The sequence below is a fragment of the Gorilla gorilla genome, chromosome 7 (assembly GCF_029281585.2).
Source record: "Gorilla gorilla gorilla isolate KB3781 chromosome 7, NHGRI_mGorGor1-v2.1_pri, whole genome shotgun sequence".
Lineage (NCBI taxonomy): Eukaryota > Metazoa > Chordata > Mammalia > Primates > Hominidae > Gorilla > Gorilla gorilla.
The window spans coordinates 136,577,076-136,599,592 of record NC_073231.2 but is presented as its reverse complement, the minus strand read 5'-3'; the positions used below and the strand labels follow the sequence as shown (position 1 = coordinate 136,599,592).

General features: G+C 44.2%; 1 protein-coding gene across 3 annotated transcripts in view; it reads left to right on the top strand.

Moving 5' to 3' along the window:
• Window positions 1–22,517, top strand: part of ADCY8 (adenylate cyclase 8) — a 260,945-nt gene that overhangs the window by 232,172 nt on the left and 6,256 nt on the right. For all 3 annotated transcript variants that reach the window (XM_004047533.5, XM_019031861.4, XM_019031860.4), the window contains one exon: window positions 7,870–8,016. In XM_004047533.5, the coding sequence (XP_004047581.1) occupies window positions 7,870–8,016 (147 nt within the window). The remainder of the gene's footprint in view (window positions 1–7,869; window positions 8,017–22,517) is intronic.

The following is a 22,517-nucleotide window of genomic DNA, read 5'->3' as shown; positions in this document are numbered from 1 at the left end:
TTGGAGTCCATTTCCTCATCTGATTAATAGGGGAAATAATACTGACCTTGCTGAATTGGGGTCAGAGCTAAATCGGATAACAACACATTAAGTCCCCAATGCAGCCCGGTGCAAGGCAGCTTCATTATAGAAAGGCCGTGTGCAGGTGCATTCAAAACCCCAGTGCTGTGGGTTTAGTTCTGGTTCCTCCTTTCACTACCTTTATGACCAATGGCAAATGATAATAACCCTTTCTGGACCTCGTTTTCCTCATGCCCCTTGTTGTGCTACAAAGGGATCATAACCATACTCTGCATCTTCATCTGATTCATTACATTTACATGCGTTATCAAGCCTAAAGCACTTACATGGTGCTTGACATATTTTAAACTCACACTGGTTGTTGGCTATTGTTTTTTATATATGTGAGTCATTGCTATTTTTTCTACTCCTTCCCAGTCACAGCCCCATCCCCTATCCCTTCATTCACCCATTCCTTCCTCAAGTATTTATTGAGGGCCAACCATGTGCCAGGTGCTATTCTAAATACCGGGGTTAAAACAGTGAAAAAACAACAAAGGCCTTGATGCTCTGAAACATGTGTTTCTGTGGGAAGACAAGACAGTGAAGCAAATAAATAAATATATAACATAGTGTCAGAGAATGATGAATTTGATGAGGATAGAAGTAGCTGAATAATGGAATAAAGTGTTGAAAGGGTATTTACAATGGTATCTTAGTTTGTTTGTGCTGTTATAACCAAATACTTGATACTGGCCAATTTTTAAAGAACAGAAATGTCTTTCCTCCCAGGTCTGGAGAATGGAAAGTCCAAGATCAAAGTGCCAGCAGGTTTCATGTCTGGTGTGGGCCCTTGTTTCTGCTTCCACGATGGCACTTTAAACTCTGTGTCCCCACATGGTGTAAGAGCCGGAAAGAAGAAATCCACTCCCTCATACCCCTTAACAAGGGCCTTAATGCTATTCATGAGAGCTCCACCTTTATCACTTAGTCACCTCCTAAAGCCCTCACCTCTTAATACTATCCCACTGGCAGTGAAGTTTCAACATATGAATTTGGGGGACACATTCAGAAAAGAGCAACGGTCATGGAAGCTCTCTCTAAGGAGGTGACATTTGATCAGAGACCTGAATGACATGAAAGGATGCTAATAAGGTTTGCAAGTCTCAGACATAGTTTCTCCCATGCTGAGAGGTGGCTTAACTTGGTATAAGCAACACAGGACTTGGAGTTGCTTGAGCAGGTGAAGGACCGGACTATAGTTCCCCAGGCAGAGAGGACGTCAGTCCTCATACTGACATATGCAGGTGTGCGACAGAGCGCATGCACATGTTCAAAATCCTCTACTAAGTCCATACCTTCGACCAACCAGAGGAAGATCACAATAAACCAATAATAGCTTTTCTATATTCATCAATTCCTCCCCAGTTTACAAAGTGTTTTTATATTTTTGAAGCCCAAAATAGCAAGAAACAGATGGCACACTCAAGGCTGTTGACTGGAGTGAGTTGAGTGAAGGGACTGTCTCAGAAGGTGTATGTAGGTTGTCCAGAGCTCCTCCATGTACCCCTCAAAATCCCTTCACCTCTTCTCTCTGCTCTTCCTGAGGGGTCACGGGTGAGAGGGCTCATCTACATGGGTTACATCTGTGACCTGCTTGGCCCTCAGGCACCCAGGTGAGGGATCATCAATGGCTGGCCCTGGGTAAGAGATGAGGGGAAGTGAGGAATGTGAGGTCAAGATATTTATTCCCTTGCGATTGCCTGAGGCTGGCTATGTCACTTCACAGAAATTAATATCTCCTCCCAAGGCCACTGCTATGCTGCCTCCAATGTCAAACGAGCTCACTCCTTTTGGGCTCTTCTCATCCCTTTGAGTCTAGAGGGATGACTGCTCTCCCACCACTAGCCTGGGTTTCTGGGAGATTTCTTAGGGTTTCCCTACTTCCTGCCCTCATCTTTCTAATTAAGCCCTTTATCAGTTAACCCTTCCTGAATCATCTTGATCTGAATGTGTGCCCTCTTTTCTGCTGGGTCTCTAATTGAAGCAATAGGGATAAGGAGAAGATGAATATTCCACTGTGCTCAGCAATTGTGGGAAGCTGTGATGGCTCCCAGGCTGAAAGGGACAAGGAGAAAAAGCAGTTACTGGAACCAGTGTGAGTAGCCACTGCCAGTCATGGCACAGAGGAGCAGGCAGACAACTGGAGTGGAGCATCTCAGGGCCACCAAGGGCAAAAGCAGAGCAAGAGCTGGCACTGTCATCAACTGCTGAGGGACCTGTGGTCAGAGGAGTCACCTCACTTGCCCAGAGTCATGTGCCCACAGCTGTGGGGGTCGAGCGCTCCTCTCTTCCCACGTTCTTGCCTTTACCAGCTGAGGAGGAAATCCCTCTAACACCGTCCACCCTATGGGGAAATGCCGGGGAGGGAGTCTCTCCCTCTCTTGTGGTGCTTTACCCCATCAGACTGGGGAAAGACAGGGTCACTGGACCTCAAGACAATTGTGGGGCCTGGGTGCTAAAGACCCACAAAGACCTCAATCTGTCTTGTATCCTCATGGACCTGTTTGTGCCCAAGGTGAACCCACCTTCTCCTCACATATGGCAAGCCACATAACACAGGTTTCCCTTTCTGCCCCACAAGAAGGTAAAGACCCACCATTCTCCAGGCTCCCTGCCAGCCACTGAATAGACAAATTAGCTCAGTCCCACTCTGTCTCACAGGAAGGAGCTAAAGGTTCCCATTTATGCCTCAGATCCAAGACACATTGTCCAATCCATCCTTATCTGAGAGTCTGTGTTGGGCGGTTGGTCTTCAACTGTCAGGCCCCTGTAGCCACTCCCTCCATCAGTTAGCATCTTATGGAAAGGAGGGGTGAGTCCCAGCCCACCCTATTCCCACTTCTCCAACCTCCAGTAGGATACCACAGAATCAAGATCTGAACTCAGGTCATATTTCTTCAAGCTCTTTCTTACCCCTCCACTGTGAAACTACCACCCAATCAGATGGACAAACCTAAACCAGTTTCCAATTTCCATGTCACTTATTCCTGCTTGTCATTATTATTATTACTGCTGTTGTTGTTGCTATAATTATAGTTATTATTAGCAGTACAAATTCCAGCTCTACGTCATAACAACTATGGGGCTTGGGTAAAGTATTTAATCTCTGTATCCCCCAGTTTCCCCATAGATGAAATAAGGGTCCTACTTGTATCTGTCTCATGGGGACATGGTAAACATTAAATGAGATGATGTATGTGCAATCTTTTGCATTGTGCTTGGCACATAGTAAGTGCTCAAAAAAGTAGCTAATATTATTATCACATTTTTATTTAAGCAATCAGAATATTTCAAATGATGGAAAGACTGAGAAATAAAACTAAGGAAAAGGGCATGAGGCTGGGGGCAGTAGCTCATGCCTATAATCCCAGCAGTTTGGGAGGCCTAGGTGGGTAGATCGCTGGAGGCCAGGAGTTCAAGACCAGCCTGGCCAACGTAGTGAAACCCCATCTCTACTAAAAATACAAAAATTAGCCCGGTATGATGGCAGGCGCCTGTAACCCCAGCTACTCAGGGGGTTGAGACATGAGAATCACTTGAACCCAGGAGGTGGAGGTTGCAGTGAGCACAGATCCTGCCACTGCACTCCAGCCTGGGCAATAGAGTGAGACTCTATCTCAAAAAACAAAAACAAAAGAGTGTGAGAGGAGCTGGCATTCATTAGGATATTCAGGGAGACAAACAATCATTAAGACACCCTTGGCTGCCTGCCATTTTATACCATGGAGGCATTTACATCACAGGGCATAAACCAAAGTGGGAAGGGATCTGGACTGCATAATTACACAATGAATTTTAGAGGGTAGGATCTTCTCTTTTTTCTCTATTTCTAAGCAGAAAATAAAAATATAGGCATAATGGACTGAATTACGTCTCCCGAAAATTTATATGTTGAAGTCCTAATCCCAAGGATCTCAAAATGTAACTGTATTTAGAGACAGCATCTTTAAAGAGGTAATTAAGTTAAACTGAGGTCATTAGGGGGACCTAACCCAACATGACTGGTGCCCTAATAGAAAGAGGAGACTAGAACCTAAGGGAAGACCAAGTGAAGACACAGGGAAGACAGCATCTGCAACCATGGGGAAAGCCCTCTGACAACACCAACCTGCCAACACCTTGAACTTAGACTTCCAGCCTCTCCAATTGTGAGAAAACTAACATCTGTTGTTTAAGCCACAGAGTCTATGGTCCTTTATTACAACAGCCCTAGCAAACGAATACTATAGGTAATACAGTAAACAGAGACTTTCCCACCAAACCACAGCCATTAGGAGGATGCACATTTACTTAAGCAGGATCTCTGACTCCTGCTGCAGAGTCAGGCTCCTTTGTGGCATCACCATATTGTTCAAAGCCAAGGAAAACAGAAATCCACCTTTGAAAGCCATTTACCTTTGCTCTGCTCCCTGACTGCTATCTGCACTCTTTCCACCCTGCCCAGCCCTACCTAGCCAGTCATCAGCTGCCTGTGCTCTTTTGGATAAGTACTAAAGAAGGCATCAGTTTAGATTAATCCACGCTTAAAGTTCAAGAGAAATTGATGATGAATCAGTGACACCATCTTTCTCTGACCTAGGGCATGCATGTGGAGGAGGCAAACTCACATGTGTAGTGCAGTGAAAGGCCTTGGGAGTCCTCTGATCCTCTCTTCCACTACTAGCTGTGTGATCCAAAACAATGACTTAACTCCTCTCTGTCTCATTTCCTGTATCAGTAAAGTGGGAATAATTATCATATGACTTCATAGAATTATTGCAAGGAGTAAATCATTGAGTTCATATGAAAGCAATTTGTAAGGTTTCATGTTTCCTACGAAGGTCAGGAAGTCATTAATCAACCAACAGTTTTGAGTATTTACCTTGGACCAGACTGTCTAGGGTGTGCATTATATAGGGGCATCTAAAAACTACTAATCGCATGATACACAATTGGAGTGCAATAAGATGAATGGCATGTGGTTTTTGCCCTCATGGAATCCACACTTAAAGGAAGAAATGGATGTTAAGACAGTAATGCAGGTGGCAAGGGCTATACTGTAGAGTTTTTGAGGTCACTGCAAAGCACCAAGTGCAGCCTCTAAACCCCCTCTGTGACTTGTGAAGTCGTGGCCTCTAAATGGTTAGCGGAGGCAGAAAACAAGAGCTAGCCTGGTAAAGGAAGCTAACTGCAGGGAAGGAAGAACATTTCCCAACCAGTGACAGACGGTAGGAATAAAAGCATTTAAGTGTGAACTAGAACAGGGTTTGTGTCTTTGTTTGGGTTCTTCCAGAAGCAAACCTTGAGACAAGGATTTGAATGCAAGTAATTTACTCAGCGGTGGTCCCAGTAAACACAAGTAGCTTGGAAAATGAGAAGGAAGGCAACCGATAAATGATGCATCATCCGATTAGTTACCTCTGTGGGTGACTGGAGCTTAATCCGGCTGGGAAATTCAGGGAAATGGTGTGAGAGCATGCCTCAAAGTTATCAGGCCCAAGGGGCGAGGGAGCCGGGACTCTCCAGCAGTTCCCACTGGCATTGGTCAAGTGCTGCTTCTGAGGGGTGTTAATTTCCTGGCACCTCCCAAGGCAGAGTGTCACATGGGAAAAGTGCCCTCTAGTGGCCAGATAAAAAACACCATCTAGTGGAGAAGAAACACAAGGGTTGACACTTGAACACTGGGTGAGAGGATGCAGGCAGAGCACCTACAGCATCAGACACCACATGCACACAGAAGTACAAATGCTTCCGTGTTCTGGAGCACATATCCAACTGGGGAGTTGCAGACAATAAAGCTGAACAGATAGGCGGAGGCAGGGGCATGCATATATGTCATGCTTCAGTGTGTGAGCTTTATCTTGAGGGCAATGGTGAGCCATTGGAGGGATTTAAGATAGGGAGATGCATGGTCAATTGTGTATCTTTAATAGATCACTCTGGCTGCTGTGTGAAGGATGCCTTTGAATGGAACAAGACTGGAGTCAGGAAACCCAGTAGAAGGCTCTCATTTTAGTGATCAAGAAGGAAAATGGGAAGAGCCCGATTTTTAAAAACACACACACACAGTGGTAGGAGCAAACATGTTTAGAAGACAAAAACAAGCCCAGCAGAACTTGATGATTTATTGAAGATGGACACAATGGGGAAGGAGTCAGGATGACTCTACGGGTCTCTCATTTTGATGATTTGGCAATGCTGGTGCCACCAAGGGAATTAGAGAGCAATGCAGTAGACACAGGCTTAGTTGGAGAGAAGATGCACTCAGTTTATGGAATTTGTGATTGGAGGAGGGTGAGGGCAACCAAGCATGAGACATGGTAGCTTGAAGCCCAAGAAGGATAACTAACCTTGACATAGGAATTTAGAAACCGTCAGCACATGGGTATTGAAACGAGATGGACCAGGTAAGTCTGTAAAATTGAACCATTCAGTGGGCCAAGGACAGAACCATAGCAATCACCAACATTTAAGGTGTAAGAGAAGCAAAAAAAAAAAAAAGGCATTCTCAAAGGGGCCAGCCATGAGAAAAGCAAAGGACATCACTAAAGCATAAAAAGTCAAGAGAATCAAGATCTTGGGGTGATCAATAAAAACACCAATCTGCAGGTGTCCAGCAGGATATAAAGTTACATGTGTACATTGATTTTTCCACTTTGACTGGCAGGCTAGACTGTTCTTAGTTCATTTCATTCCAGTCTGAGATGCCAGTGGGCATTAAGAGCATGGGAATAGGCAGTGAAGGTAACTAGTTTGAGAAGTTTGGAAACAAGGAGGAAGAGAACCTAGTTGATAGCCACAAGTGTCTGCAGGATCCAGGGCACTTTGTTCTTTTTCTTAGAAGAGACTCTTAGAAGATGAGGAGGAGCAGGGAGAGGAGGCTAGGAGAAAGAAATGAGAAAGAAAATGATCACTGAAAAAGTAAATTGCTGAAGAAGTTATAAAATGATCAGGTAGAAGTATTGACCTTCAGCAAGAGAAGGAAAGACAGACACATCATCATCTGGAGTTGAAGTGAAAGAGAAGAAAATGAATAACAGACAAGTCTATGAGGATTGGAACAGAGGTAAGTCACCACCAAGAGCCACCACCATGTTCTCAATGAAGTAGAAAGGTAAGATCATCCACTGAGAGAAATAGAGTAGAGGGTTAAGTGGAGATCTGAAGGTTTGGACTAGCCATTGAGGAGAAAAGAAAAGGAAGCTGACCAAGAATGAATGAACTGGCAGTCAGAACTCAGGCCCCAGCTGAGGCTGGAGACCATGAATTTTCAGTCATCACATTCCATATGGTGATGATGCTGTGACTGTGGTGCAATGGACTGAATATTCATGATCCTCCAGAATTCCTATGTTGAAACCCTAACTCACAAGGTGATGGTATTAGGAGGTGGGAAATTTGGGAGGTGATTAGATCATGAAGGTAAAACCCCTATTGGATGGGATTAGTGCCCTCATTTTAAAAGGCCCCAAAGATTTGCCTTGCTTCTTCCACCACTTGAGGACACAGTGAGAAATCAACATCTCTGAACCAGAAAGTGAGTCCTCACCAGACATCATATCTGCCAGTACCTTGATCTTGGACTTCTCAGCCTCCAGAACTGTGAGAAATAAATTCCTGTTGTTTATAAGCCACTCAGTCTAAGGTATTTTGTTATAGCAGCCCACGTGGACTAAAACATACTGTTGACATAACCATATCCAAGCCTCATTTTCTGTCTCTCTATGGGTGCCTGTGCACGTGTGTACACACGTGTGCACAGGAAGCATCACTGCAGAACCGACCTCTGATGACCATTTCTGGCGCCCTCTGTGTGTCTCTGTCCAGGAGCTGTATTCTCAATCCTATGATGCTGTTGGGGTGATGTTTGCCTCCATCCCAGGATTTGCGGACTTTTACTCTCAGACTGAAATGAATAACCAGGGAGTGGAATGCCTGCGCTTGCTCAATGAGATCATTGCTGACTTCGATGAGGTAAATCTAAGCCTGAGACATTTACAATCACAAATGGGCACCGTTGTCAAAGCGTTGTGTTATTCATTGTAGGAATTACTTATTTTTTTTTTTTTTGCACTTACGGAATTCCAGCCTGCATTACAAACACAAACATGTATTATCTGATTTAATTATCACAATTATCACCTGAGTTAAATGCTATTATTTCCCTATTTGGGGGATCAGGAATATAAGGCTCAGGGAGGTTAAGTAACATAACCCAGTGTCACACAGCTGGCAGATGGCAAAGGCAGGACTTGACTAGAGGCCTCTATGAGGCCAATATTACTCAAGCACTGACACCACAGAGGCTGGACACTGAAGCAGGCATTGCTCCATCTTCTCAAAGTGTCAAAGATAAAACTGTCCATTTGCATTTGGTCAGAGAACTAATTGCAAGTACAAACATACTGCAGATAGCGGTTTCTTCCTCCAGGCTCCATGAGTCTAGTGAACACATTCTGTGGGGGAAATACTCATGCTGCACTTCAGTTCCATTCATAAACTTGACACAAGTGGGCCTTCTACTCCCCCATTCCCCATCTTGAAGGACACCAGTGTCCATCCAGTTACTTAAGCCTGAGCTGGGAAGCAAGTGATTCACTGAGAAAATGCTACGGAATAAGCCAAATCCCTGCCTAACCCCAGAGGGAACTCAGGCACATAAATGGTACAACTGTCTCACACTGAGGCAGGGGGCCAGGCTTTTGGATACCCGCATTGGTCAGTCATTATTGGTCATGGGCTGCCCTGGTAGGGGTACCTAGCCTCCCAGGCATTTCCAGCAAGGGAGTTCTCATGAGGCCAAGCAAATTCTCCAAAAGGAGGTGCAGTAATGCATTGTCAGCAGCCAGCAGTCATGGCATTTTGGAGGATGGCCCCACAAAGGGGCTTGGGGTGGGAAACAAGAACAACTACTACATCACTTTAAACAGCATCCTGTCCCTCCATCCCTACATTCAATCCAGCTACTGAGTCCAGTGAAGTCCTTCTTTCCATTGTATATATTTATGGTGCAAAATGTGATGTTTTGATATATGTGTACATCATGGAATGATTAAATTAAGCTAATTAACAAATCCATCACCTCACATCTTACAACGCTTTTGTGCCAAAAATATTTAAGATCTACTCTCTTGGCAATTTTCAAGTATGCAATGCATTATTATTCACTATAGTCACTATGCTATGCAATAGATCTCCAGAAAGTACTCCTCTTGTCTAACTAAAACTTTATACCCTTTAACTAATATCTCCCTGTTCCCACCCCACCCTCCAGGTTCTGATAACCACCATTCCACTCTTTGCTTCTGAGTTTGACGTTTTTAGATTCCACGTATAAGCGATATCATATGTACTTGTTTTTCTGTGCCTGGGGTATTTCATTTAGCATCATATCCTCCAGACCCATCCATGTTGTTGCAAATGACAGGTCTTCCTTCTTTTTGTGGCTGAATAGTATTCCACTGTGTGTGTGTATATGTGTATGTGTGTGGTGTGTGCATGTGTATGTGCATGCGTGTGTGTGTATCCATTCATTTCTCAATGGACGTTTAGGCTAATTCTGTATTTTGCCTGTTGTGAACATGCTGAGATGAACATGGGTGTGCAAACATCTCATCAACTTTCTTAATAGCTCTCACACCTGCCTTTTTCTCACCATCAGTGCTGCTTTTACCTTGATTCAGACCATATTATTTCTCTCCTAGACAACTGCAGTCATCTCCTATCTGCTCTCCCTGCCTGCATCTCACCCTTAGCAATCACCAAAGGCAGGAGAATTTTGTCACATCCCTTTGAAGCCTAAACCCTTCAGTGGCTCCCCTTCATCAACTCTAGCAGGTCTTGCACTCACTGTCCCTGCCTCCTATCAGCCTTACCTCTCACTGCAGGCCACCTGGCCAGCACCACCTAACTACTTACAAGCCAACAAGCCCACCTGGCTCTCACACACTGCACTTTCTGCCTGGAGGCCATGCCATCCTCGCCCTTACCCCATCCTCTCTCCCTCGACTCCATGACCAGCTGAAAAGCTAACATTCATTTAGCAGTCAATTCAAACACTACTTCTACTGTTGAAGGCTTTTTTCTAACCCCCATCTCTATCCAGGTAAATGTTGTCACTCCTTTTTTAATGAAAAACTCATACTCTGAAAAACCTCCTATCATAGAGGCTGAAAGCCTTCAGTACCACCCTGTTTACCACCCACTAGCCACTTAGTTCTAGGGTAGAAACCCATGTTACTAATCTCTATAGGTTTTTACAAGTGTTGCCAGAAATGCAAAGCATTTTCAATATATATCATTTAATAGTTATTTATCTCTCATACAAACCCTTAGGCTAGGAATTATTAGCCTTCATTTTAAAAATGAGCAAAGCTGAGACTAGAAACACCAAAAATGACCAGAGTCACATACCACTAAGTGGCAAAGCCAAGATTTGAACCCCAGTCTCCCATTCTGCTTTGATTTGTAATCATTTGTGTTGCACTGTTTCTCACTTACCTGGCATTTCATGGTAATGATTTTGAAGTCATAAGCTCAAACATGGTCATCGTAGTTGCCCTGGGATGGGTGTGGGGGGTCAAGATGGATATGACGTGATCACTTCTTGCCTCCCAAGGCTTCACCATCCAGTGGGAGGCAGGGTGACTATGAGTTGCCCTTACACAAGAAGTCACTGGTAAGTGTACTAGTACAGAGGGTCTTGCAAGGTGGGGAGGGGAAGGCAATTTTGTGACAATAGCACCTTTAACTCCTGTCCTCTATGCTAGGCCATAAGCTCACTAAGGTAGAGACCATATTCTTGTATCTTGTTAAGTCTCCAGGGCCCAGCTCTGTGTCTAGCACATAAGAGATGGACATGGCAGATGCTTGCTAAGTACTTGCTAAAGGAATGAATTCATTAATGGTGGGACAGAAACAAGCTGGCAGATAGTAAGGTGAAGATAGGTTAATGCAATTCAAAACATACTTCCAATTTTTTTAATTACCCTATTAAAAATATCTGACTAAAGGTTAAGACGTCAGGCTTTGTTGTATTTTAAACTTTATAGCAGGGGTGTCCAGTGTTTTGGCTTCCTTGGGCTACATTGAAAGAAGAATTGTCTTGGGCTACCTATAAAATACACTAACACTAAGGATAGCTGATGGGCTTAAAAAAATTCGCAAAAAAAAGTCTCATAATGTTTTAAGACAGTTTACAAATTTGTGTTGGGCCACATTCAAAGACGTCCTGGGCCACATGTGGCCAGTGGGCCGCAGGTTGGACAAGTTTGCTTTATAGCAACCCATCTTCCAAAAGTGCTCCCTCTCATATTTTAAAATTGTAGCGAATAAAGTATATTTGAATTACATTTGCATCTCAGTGAACCAAATTGTTGACACTCTAGAGTCTTGGAAAGCGGAGAAAGAGGGCAGTGCCCCTAGTGGTTGAAATGGGTGTTTGCAGAGGGAGGTTGGAGAACAGGGAATTGGTCTAGGAGGCTGGGTTCTTTAGAACATGGGCATTAGACCAGGAGGAAAAGCATGAAAAAGAGGAGGGGGAGGATAAGTAGATGGGGAGGAGGGGAGAGAGGAGAGGGAAGAGAGGCAGCGATGAAGAGAAGAAGGATGAAAAGAGGAGGAAAGGGGAGGAGGTGGAAGAGAAAGGGTGAGGTGGGGGGAAGGCAGTGGAGAATATAGTCAACAGGAAAAATAAAAAAGCGGCCTGAATTGCCAGCCCAAACACTCTCAGTTTTGCCTGTGTGTGAGTCCTTGGGTCACTCAGACCTGCCTTTTTTTTTTTTTTTTTTTTTTTTTTTTTTGGTCAAGAGAGGTCCTCTAGATTCTGCCTGGCTGAGTTCCAGCCAGACGCCTGCTGTTCACTTTAATACTGATGCTTCTCTTCTTGCTGATATAATTACCACAGGAACCTGAGATCATGCAAAATTCTTTCCTGGCTCAGAGAAAAGCTGAACTTTGCACAGATCACATCTCCAAGACTGTGTTTGCAATTACCCAACTCAAGGGCTCCTCATCCCACAGCCCCTGCCTCAATAAAGGGCTGAAGAGCCCTCTCACATCTGACTTCCACAAATGGGCTGATCAGGGACCACTCTATGCCCCCAGACACTTTTAGCTGTAGAGTAAATAAATCTGCTGGATGGATATTAAATGAGATAATGAAGTTCCTTTCTGCCTCCAAATTATCTTCTGAGGGGGAGGCTTACCAGAGCCTGAAGCTGGCTCTTGGCCAAGTGATTCTGAAGAGAAGAGAAGGAAAAGTACCTGCTCTCCACAGGACCACATCAGATCAGTCCACCACCAGCAGAAAGCTGGGGGAAAGTAGTTACAGGGAGGCAGAGGGAGGGAGGTGAGCAACCGAAGATGTTCCAGGATTTTTAAGCTGAAACATTAGCAGCTGAAGGGCTGCCAAAACACCAAATATGTTTGATTCGTGTCTGAAAGCAAAGATCAGTCATGATCCAAGGCTGAAGACCTGTGTACCCTGGGCACGACTGTCAGAATCTCTGTGACAGCAGAAGAGGGGCTTCACTTTAGTTCAAGAAACAAAAATAATAAACAAAGGCTGTCCCTGCTGTAAATCAGGCTATACATACACACAAACACACACACACACACACACACACCAAAGCCAAGCACCTACGTGTGTTCTCCATGTTCCCAGAAGAGTTCCTCTCAAGGAGGAATTTTCCAAGTTTCTTAGCCCCTGATTAATTTTGAGATGATGCCTGAAACAAGATAGTCTGTAGAGAACCCATCTTCTGCTCCGTCTGCCTGTCTGTCCACCCCAGGATGACATGAGACCCGGAGGATATTACAATCTTAAATGGAGGCAAAAGCCAGAGAATCAGAAATTACATCTAAATGTCTGCCAAGAGTGGGAATAAGAAGACAAAGTTTAGACTTGGGAATCAGTGAGGTTTGAGTTTTAGCCTAACTCTCCCACTCAGGGTCAGCTTCGCAAGTGTGAAGCTTGTGCAGTCACAAAAGGAACCCATGCTTGTTTTAATGTTCTGCTATTGCTCTCATGTGTGTCTTAATTTTTGAAAAACGTGTTCCGCATTTTCATTTTGCACTGGGCCCTGCAAACTATGCGTGGTCCTCTCTCGCCTTTCTCACCCTGGGACCTTGGGACACATTATTTTACCGCATGGAGTCTCTGCTGATTCATCTGCAAAATGAATACTAAGCTCAAAGTGCCACTCAGAGAAACAGATGATCAACGGAGGCAGAGCCCCTAGTTCTGTGCCCCAGTATATGCGGACATCGCCTCTTCCGGTCTACTTTTTAATCTCTTTAAAATGTTTAATTTATGCTTTGTATACTGTGGAGTTTTTATTTTTAGTAGAGACAGCGATTTTCACCACGTTGGCCAGGCTGGTCTCGAACTCCTGACCTTAGGTGATCTGCCTGCCTCAGCCTCCCACAGTGCTGGGATTACAGATGTGAGCCACCACCCCTAGCCTGGAATTTTAAATCTAATAGTTACCTGCAAGGGCATTGAATTTATGTAATTTAGCCGTTTTCTCACTCTATGTCCTTAAGCAAGTTATTAAATCCCTCTATGCACCTCAGTTTTCCCATCTACAAAATGAGATACAGTAGGGTCATTGTAAGTTAAGTGCAGAGATTAAAAAGCACTTAAGACTGTATTTGATGTGATGGACTGGATAGCATCTCCTCCCTGAAATTCATGTGCTGTGAGAAATGAGTTTCTGTCGTTTGTTTTTATTATGGCTGCTTGAGCAGACTAATACACTTGGCACATAACTATGATCATTAAAAGTTCATTTTATTATTATGTGTATTTGTTTCTAGTGTGGCTGTAACAAAGTACCACACATTTGGTGTCTTTAAACAACAGAGGCTGGCCATCGTGGCTCATGCCTGTAATCCCAGCACCTTGGGAGGCTGAGGCAGGCGGATCACGAGGTCAGGAGTTCGAGACCAGTCTGGCCAACATAGTGAAACCCCATCTCTAGTAAAAATACAAAAAATGAGCCAGGCGTGCTGGTGGGTGCCTATAATCCTAGCTACTTGGGAGGCTGAGGCAGGAGAATCACTTGAACCTGGGAAGTGGAGGTTGCAGTGAGCCGAGATCGCACCACTGCACTCCTGCCCAGGCAACAGTGCAAGACTCTGTCTCAAAACAAACAAACGAACAAACAAACAAATCCAGAATGCATTCTTTCACAGTTCTGGAAGCAAGAAGAGTGAGATCAAGGGGCGAGCAGGGCCCTGCTCCCTCTGAAGGCTCTAGGGAAAACTCCTGCCTTGCCTCTTCCCAGCTTCCGGTGGTGGCTGGCTGACCGTGGCAGCATGATTCCAATTTCTTTCCATCCTCACATGTCTTTGTCCCTGTGTGTGTCTCTGTGCCCTCTCCTCTTCTTATTAGGACACCAGCCATAATGGATTTAAGGCTCACCCTAATCTAATATGACCTCTTCTTAGCTTTAAAAGTTACTCTGGAAAAAACTTATTTCCAAAGAAGATCACATTCTGAGAGTCTGTGAGGACATGAATTTTTGAGAGACACTATTTAACCCAGTATAGTATTCACACCCTTTTTAGAAGTGCATAGGGATAAAATGTAAGTTTGTTTAAAAGGAAGGGAGAGGTGCACTTATGATCTTCTAAACTAATATGTTCTACTTCTCATCATTCTGCAACTAATACTCTTCCACCCTGGAAATGCACTGCGAATATGAAGTCCATGTGACAGTGATTAACTGAATCTTGCTTCATTGACAAGAGTGACACTGAAAGCCAGCCTCAGAGAATTTGCTGTTTATGGGCTTTTTGAACCAGTATCTAGTGAAGGCCTGCCCTGGGCGCACAGGATATAATGACAAACTAAACAGGCATAAATCCTGTTCTCACGAAGCTTATACTCTATTGTGGGTGAAGAACAATCAAAAAGAATAACAAGTAAATATGTTGAACAATAGACAGAGATACATTCGGTGGGGGAAGATAATGCAGGGAACATGGGAAGGAAGGTTTGGAGGGAGAGGTGCAATTAGAGTCACCCACTCATCGCTTACCCAGGACTTACCTGGTGTTGGCACTAAAAGTTTTGCATCTCAAAAAATCCCTCCGACCTGGGTGAACCGAGATGGTTGGACACCCATAGTGCAATTTCAGAGAGGGTTCTGAGAAAGGGCTTACTGAGAGGCCTGGAGGAGATGAGAAAGTGGAACTGATCCATAGAAACAGCTTGGGGGGCATGGCGGCAGGCAAGGAAAAGCCCACGTTCTAAGCCCTGAGGAGGGTGTGTGCAGCAGGCATTCTCTTGTTCTCTTGAGCAAGTCAGGTGATAGAACCTGACTTGTGCTGCCTTAGGGGTGAGCCAGCTGCATCAGCATGTCTTGGGTACTTTCTGTTTAGACAGGGAAAGACTTGGGCCGCAGCTCCTGGCCACATGACATGCAAGAAGAAGGCTGGAGCTGGTTCCTGCCTTTAAACCAGCGTGGCAGGGTCAGTGGCTGATGGAGAGAAGGGCCAGAGTGCCAAATATTACAGGACCTCATGGACCACAGCAAAGGCTTTGGCTTTTACTCTGAGACTGATGGGGATGGCTACGAGGGTTTCCAGCAGAGAAGGGATGTAACCTAACTTTGATTTTAACAGGGTTCCTCTCAGCTCTGTGTGAAGAACAGGGTCAAGAGTGGAAGAAGGGAGCCAATTAAGAGGCTTATTTCAATAAAAGAAAATGGATGAGGGTGGCTAGGACCAAGGAGGTGATGAGACAGGGTCAGAACCTGAATGTCTTTAAAGATAGGGCTAAGGATCTGCTGATAGATTAGATGTGGGTTATATGGGTTTTATTCTGAAGCAACTGGTAAAATGGAGACACCACTAACCAAGATGGGGGTCGATGTGGAGGGACAAGGGGCCAGCTTTGAGAATGGCAGATCTGAGACACCTGTTAGACCTATAATGAAGACATCATGTAAGCAATTCCATACTGAGTCTGAAGGTCAAGGCAGGGCATGCAGTTAGGAGTTTCCAGCAAAGAGATTGTATTTACAGCTGTAAGACATGATGATACCACAAGGAAATGAGTTAGATGGAAAAGAAAAGAGGTCTGAGGCCTGAGCCCTGAGGCTCACCTATGATATAAGATAATGGTGGAAAGAAGGAATTAACCACAGAGACTGGTGAAGCATCACCAGTGAAGAGGAAGTAAAATCTGAAGTGGGGGAAGCCAAGTAGGAACAAAGGTATCAACAGGAGTAGAGCCCCATCAGCTGGGTCCAGTGCTGCTGGTAGCCCAAGAGAAGCGAGGCTGAGGACAGCCAGCAGCATGGGACATGGAGGGCCTCCAGGACCTGGAAAGGAGCAGTTTCAGTGGCATGGCAGGATCAGGCTTAGGAAAAAATGGGGAGGAGGAAAATGGAAGCAATCAGTCTAGACAACTCTTTTCAGAAGTTGTACAGCAAAAAAAGGAGACAAGTAGAAAGGAAAGTGATGTCAAGAAAGACTGCTGTAGGATAAGAAATTTCACAGCAGGCTGTATGCTGATGGGAAAAATCTAGCAGAGAGGGTGAGATGGATGGAGTCAGGGACAAAGGAGAATGCTGGAGCAGCATGCCTACATGACAAGGGATGGACCTGTAAACACCTGTGGGGCTCGGCCCTCACTAGGAGCACTGAGAGTTCCTCCCCACACCTGGAGAGAGGCACATGTGTGCACACAGGTGCAGGTAAGTGGAGTGAGCTGTAGAAGCAGGTGTGCACTACTATAATCTCCTTCCAAAGGTTCACTCCAGACATGAGGTTAAAGCTGTGCCCTGTGCAGCCTTGGAGGAGAGCCACTGCATCACCAAGTCTCAGGTACTTTCTTCTTGTAACAGGAAAATACCTATGCCACAGCCCCTGGGCACACAACATGTAAGAGGAAGGCTAGAGCTAGTCCTTTGCCTTTAAATCAGTATGTCATAAGCAATTTCTTAAACCAGAGGTCAGCACACTTTTCCTGCCTTCTCCAGGCACTTCTCCAGCCCACTCCACTTACCTGCACCTGCCCCTGTGTGCACATATGTGCCTTTTCTCCAGGAATGGGGAGGAACTCTCAGGGCTCCTGGTGAGGGCCGAAGCCCACAGGCATGCATAGGTCCCATCCCTTGTCACCTAGGCATGCTGCTCCAGCATTCTCCCTTTTTCCCCGACTCCACCCATCACCCTCTCTGCTAGATCTTTCCCACTGGCATACAGCCTGCTGTAAAATTTCTTTTTGATTGTTTCACTCACAATAGAGTATAAGCTTCATGAGAACAGGATTTATGTCTGTTTAGTTTTGACTTTGAAGCCAAAAAGTATGTAGTGTAAAAGCAGAGGAGACCCAACCCAGCTGTGCTGAACCACACAGAACCATGTTCTAGCCGTTGGCCCATGCTGTTCCCAAGAATTTGGGAAAGGGCATGAACGTGTAAACTGAGTACTACAGATCTGGAAACTACATCATCAAGAGATTACTCTGGGGAAATTCAAAGGAGATTTGGGAAATAGGAGAGATGTAAGAACCACTTCTGAGTACCGTCACTTGAAGGGCTGGCCCATGGAGAAGGGTTCGGCTCTTTCTATATTGCCCCAGAGCTGCCATCTCAGCCCAGAGGTATAATGGATCGACGGAGGAAGGATCTCTCATTCAGAGGCTTCCCAACAGTGGCCTGAGCTGAGGTCCCCAGGGAGTGAATCCCTACCAGCCAGCATAGATGGGGGTAAAATGGATGACCTGGAACTAAATCCTGTTCATCTGTGACCTGTCTGTGCCCCACCACCACCAAAAATGTGAGGCTTGATTCTTTGAAAAGCCTCAACTGCAAACTCCAGGTTAAAGTCTCAGCAGAGTAGATATTTAGAAAGTTGAGGAGGGTGGCAAGGCTTCCTGTGTAATCAGAGGTGGAGACATGCTGTGTTTCATTAGGCATAGAGCAAACTTTGACATGCAGGTCACAAAAATAGAACAGGCTACTTTATAATGGGATTGTGTACTATCATAGCCCCTACCATACATGAACACTTATAGATATTAAAAACAAGGAGATAGGAAGCTTTGACGTTTCACCCTCCTAAATCATTTCAAACTGGGGAATTCAAAGCCAACGCATCCCGTGGGTCTCTCTAATAATCACATCTGAGAATGGGAATTGAAATGTGCCGTGGCTTATTCAGTGCTTAGGTAGAAGACACCACAGAACCGTGTAGTTTAAGTTCAAATCTGGAAGAGAAGTTCAAATCCACATTAACTCCAGCCCTCAAAGCAGCATGCACTTGTCCATGATGTGTGGGGATGTGCAACTCAGGACACGGCAAGCCCATCAAAGGCAAAGACTTTGTATCCCTACCTCAGTGCCTGGAATATAATATTCAATAACTACCTACTGGATGAATAAATGAATGAATGACTTGACTATCCCCCAGGCAGCTCATCCTCTTCCTTTAAAGTAGTGCTTCTCTGACTCACGCATGCACTAGAACTACCTGGAAGGCTTGTTAAATCACAGGTTGCCAAGCCCCATCCCGAGAGTTTCTGAGTCAGTAGGACTGAAGGGGCCGCAATTTTGCAACTCTACCAAGTTCCCAGGTGATGCTTATGGGACCACACTTTGAAAATCACTGCTTTAAGGCAAGGTAGCATGAAAGGCAGGCGTGACTTTGGAGTCAAGCAATCAAGATTCAAATTCTGTTCTGACTCTTCTTAGCTGGGTGGCCTTTAGCAATTCCGTCAACCCCTCTGTGCCTCAATTTCCTCCTATATAAAATGGGGACAAAATATTGACTGCATAGGGTTGCAAGGTATATTATGGATATCGGGTGAAGGTTTCTTAAACTGCACTGAGGTGAGAAGCCATCCAAATATCACCTAGTGTTTCCAAGGAATATTAACAATTATCAGTGCATCCCAGACCATTAGACTTGGGGTACAAGGAAACATGCAATGTTATACCCACTCTCCAAAATTATACTGTCCACTTGGTATGGCAAACACCAATCATTCAATATAAAGTGACGATGACAGACGAGGGCTGTTGGTGCAGAGAGAGGCACCCACGAAGCTTCCTCAAAGGAGAGGCCAGGCACAGGGATACATGCTTCAACTTGTCTAGGGAGCCCACAGACATTGAGATCAGCCAGCCCATTAGAGTTTAGGGAATGTCTTTACTCTTAATAGCATATATTTGGTTTTATGTAATTATTTTAACAGGTTTGTTGTGTTATAGTTGATTCAAAAACCTGCATATAAAATATACAATTTGATAAGTTTTGATATGTTTAGACAGCTATGAAACATCACCAAAATTAAGATCCTGAACATATCCATCATTCCCAACAGTTTATTCATACCTTCGTAATTCTTTCTTCCTGCTCCTCCCCGTCCCCTCATTCCAGTGCAACTATTGATCTGCTTTCTATTACAATAGGTTACTCTGCATTTTCCAGAATTTTATATAAATGAAATAATCATGATAGGTACTCTTTAATATCTGGCTTCTTTCACTTAGTGTAATTTGTTTGAGATTTATCATACTCTTGTGTGTCTCAAGAGTTCATTATTTTTGTTATGGAGTAGTTTCCAATTTGGGGCAAATAAATTTGCAATTTTTTTTATTTCTTAAAGTTTTATTTTAATCGACAAATATAATTATACAAATTATAGAGTACAATGTGATGTTTTGACACATGTATATAATATGTAATGATCAAAACAGAATAAGTAGCATATTCATTACCTCGAACATTTATCATTTATTTGTGATAAGAAAATTTGTTTTTAAATATACAGTATATTATTATTAATTATAGTCACTCTACTGTGCAATAGAACAGATCTTATTCCTCCTATCTAACTGTAAGTTTGTACCCATTGTCAAGCATCTCCCCACCCCCTCTTCACCCCCATCCCCAGTCCCCACCATTGACTCTCTACTTCTATGAGTTCAACTTTTGTAGATTCCACATATGTGTGAGATTATATGACATTTGTCTTTCTGTGCCTGGCTTATTTTGCTTATCATAATGCCCTCCAGATTCATCCATGTTTTCTAAAATGACAGGATTTCCTTCTTTTATGGCTGAATAGTATTCCGTTGTGTATATATAACACATTTTTTGAATTTACTCATCCATTGATGGAAACTTAGCAATCCCACTACTGGGTGTATACCCAAAGGAAATGAAATCAATATGCCAAAGGAATGTCTGCACTCCCGTGTTCACTGCAGCATCATTCACAATTGCCAGGATATGAAATCAACTTAAGTGTTCAACAACAGACGAAGGGAAATATTGTATGTGAGTTTATAGCTTGTCAATTTTGGAGCTTAGAAATTCTTGGTGCATAACACCAAGCCAATATGAAATAAGTGCATGTGATAGACAAGCATGTGGTATAATCCAAAACTATTCTTGACTTTCTTGACTCCCCTTCTCTGCCCCGTGACTGCCCCGAACACAAACGCACACACACACATGCACACATGTGGACACACATACAAACACCACACACATATGTACACATATGTGCATGACTACACACAAATGCACACATGTGGATGCACATGCACATAAACAACGCACATGTGTGTGTGCACCCACACACAGGCACACATACATGTGGACACAGGCATGAAAACAACACACACGCACATATGCAAATGCATACTCACACAAATGCATGCATGTGGACACATACATGGACATGCATGTGCACATAAACATCACACATGCACACATGTACTGTACACATGTAGACATACACACATCACTACAAATGTGCCCACGTGTGTCCACACACATATGTATGCAGGTGGACACACATGCACATAAACACCATACACACATATATGCACATATACACCCACACCCACATGCAATATGCACACATAGTTGCACACAGGCACACACACACAAATCTACATCTGGGACTAGCAAATGTTAGAGCTAATTTGCAGGAAGGCCACACAGCACCAATCTTGTTGATTCTATCACCACCAATATAATCTTTCAAAATATCCATATATCTGACTCCATCCCTAACCCAAGCCATTGTCATTGCCTGCCTGGATCTCGCAGTAGGTCTTCCCTCATGTTTCCCTCTTCTCATGACAATAAGAATGAACTTTCCAAAATCCAAACCTGACTCAGTCTCTTTCTGCCTACACCCTTTCAGTGCTTGTCACTACTCTTAGCATAGAGACCCATTGTCTTCAGTATCATCTGTGAGTCCTCCAGGGCCTTGTGTGTTCCGGCCCCCACTACCTCTCTCAGCTCTTTTCCTTCAACTTATAGCCTGGCTTACCACACTGTGGCCAAACTGACCTCATCTTCACTCTTTGGACCTCCTGTACATTCTCCCCAACTTCCAGACCTCATCTATGCTGGCCCCTATTTCTGGATGCTCCCCTTCCCGTGCCCCTAGCTTCCCCAACACACAAACTCATGCACTCACTGCTAGAAAAACCCCTCCTCACCCTTTAGAACTGAAGCTAGAAATCACTTGCTGAGGGATCCCTTCCAAGATCCTTCAGATTAGATCAAAATGGCCTGATCTCCTCATCCCTCTACCCTGTATATTTCCAACATAAATTCTATTAAAATTGAACTAGGCCATGTTCTGTGTATTTATTTTTAACATCTGACCTCCCTACTTGGGTTGGTAGAGCTCATGTATCTTGTTCATCCAACATATAAGAACTCAATGAATAGTTACTGTATTAATTTTTACTGCTGCTGTAACCAATGACTACAAATTTAGTGGCTTGAAACAACAGAAATCTATAACCTTACTGTTTGGAGGTCAGAAATCCAAAATGAAACTTACAGGGCTGTGCTCCTTCCAGAGGCTCTGCAAAGTCCTTTTTGTCATGTAACCTGACATATGCACAGGTTCCAGGAATTAAGACACAGGCATCTTTGGGGCCTGGGTTCAGGAAGCATTATTCTGCCTACCACCATTGCTAAATAAGACACCAAGGTTTCCCTCTCTTAGCATTAAAACCGAAACCACAGGTAAAGGTAAAGGAAATGTCCCAGGATAGCACCCATTCCTTCATTTAATCATTCACTCATTCATTCTTCTCTACAGTCTGTCTAGGTGCTGAGTAGTAAACACAACAGTGGAAAATATATGCTCCAGGAATATTACATTCCCGGGAGGAAGAGGACAATAAATAAGCAATATCAGGGATAAGTGCTAAGGAGAGAAGGTAAAACAGGGAAGGAAGATAAGAATATGTATGTGGGAATGGGATGCTGTGTTCAATTTTAAATAAGGTGGTCAAGAAGACTGCACTGCAAAGATGAGATTTGAGGAAAGACCTGTAGGAGGTGAGGGAGTAAGCCATACAGTTGTCCCAGGGAAGAGTAGCCCAGCAAGGGAACAACAGGTGCAGAAGTCCTGAGGCCAAAGCAGGCTGAGCTTGTTCTCAGGTCAGTGTGGCAAGGGGCAAAGGAGATCAGTGCAGCTGGAG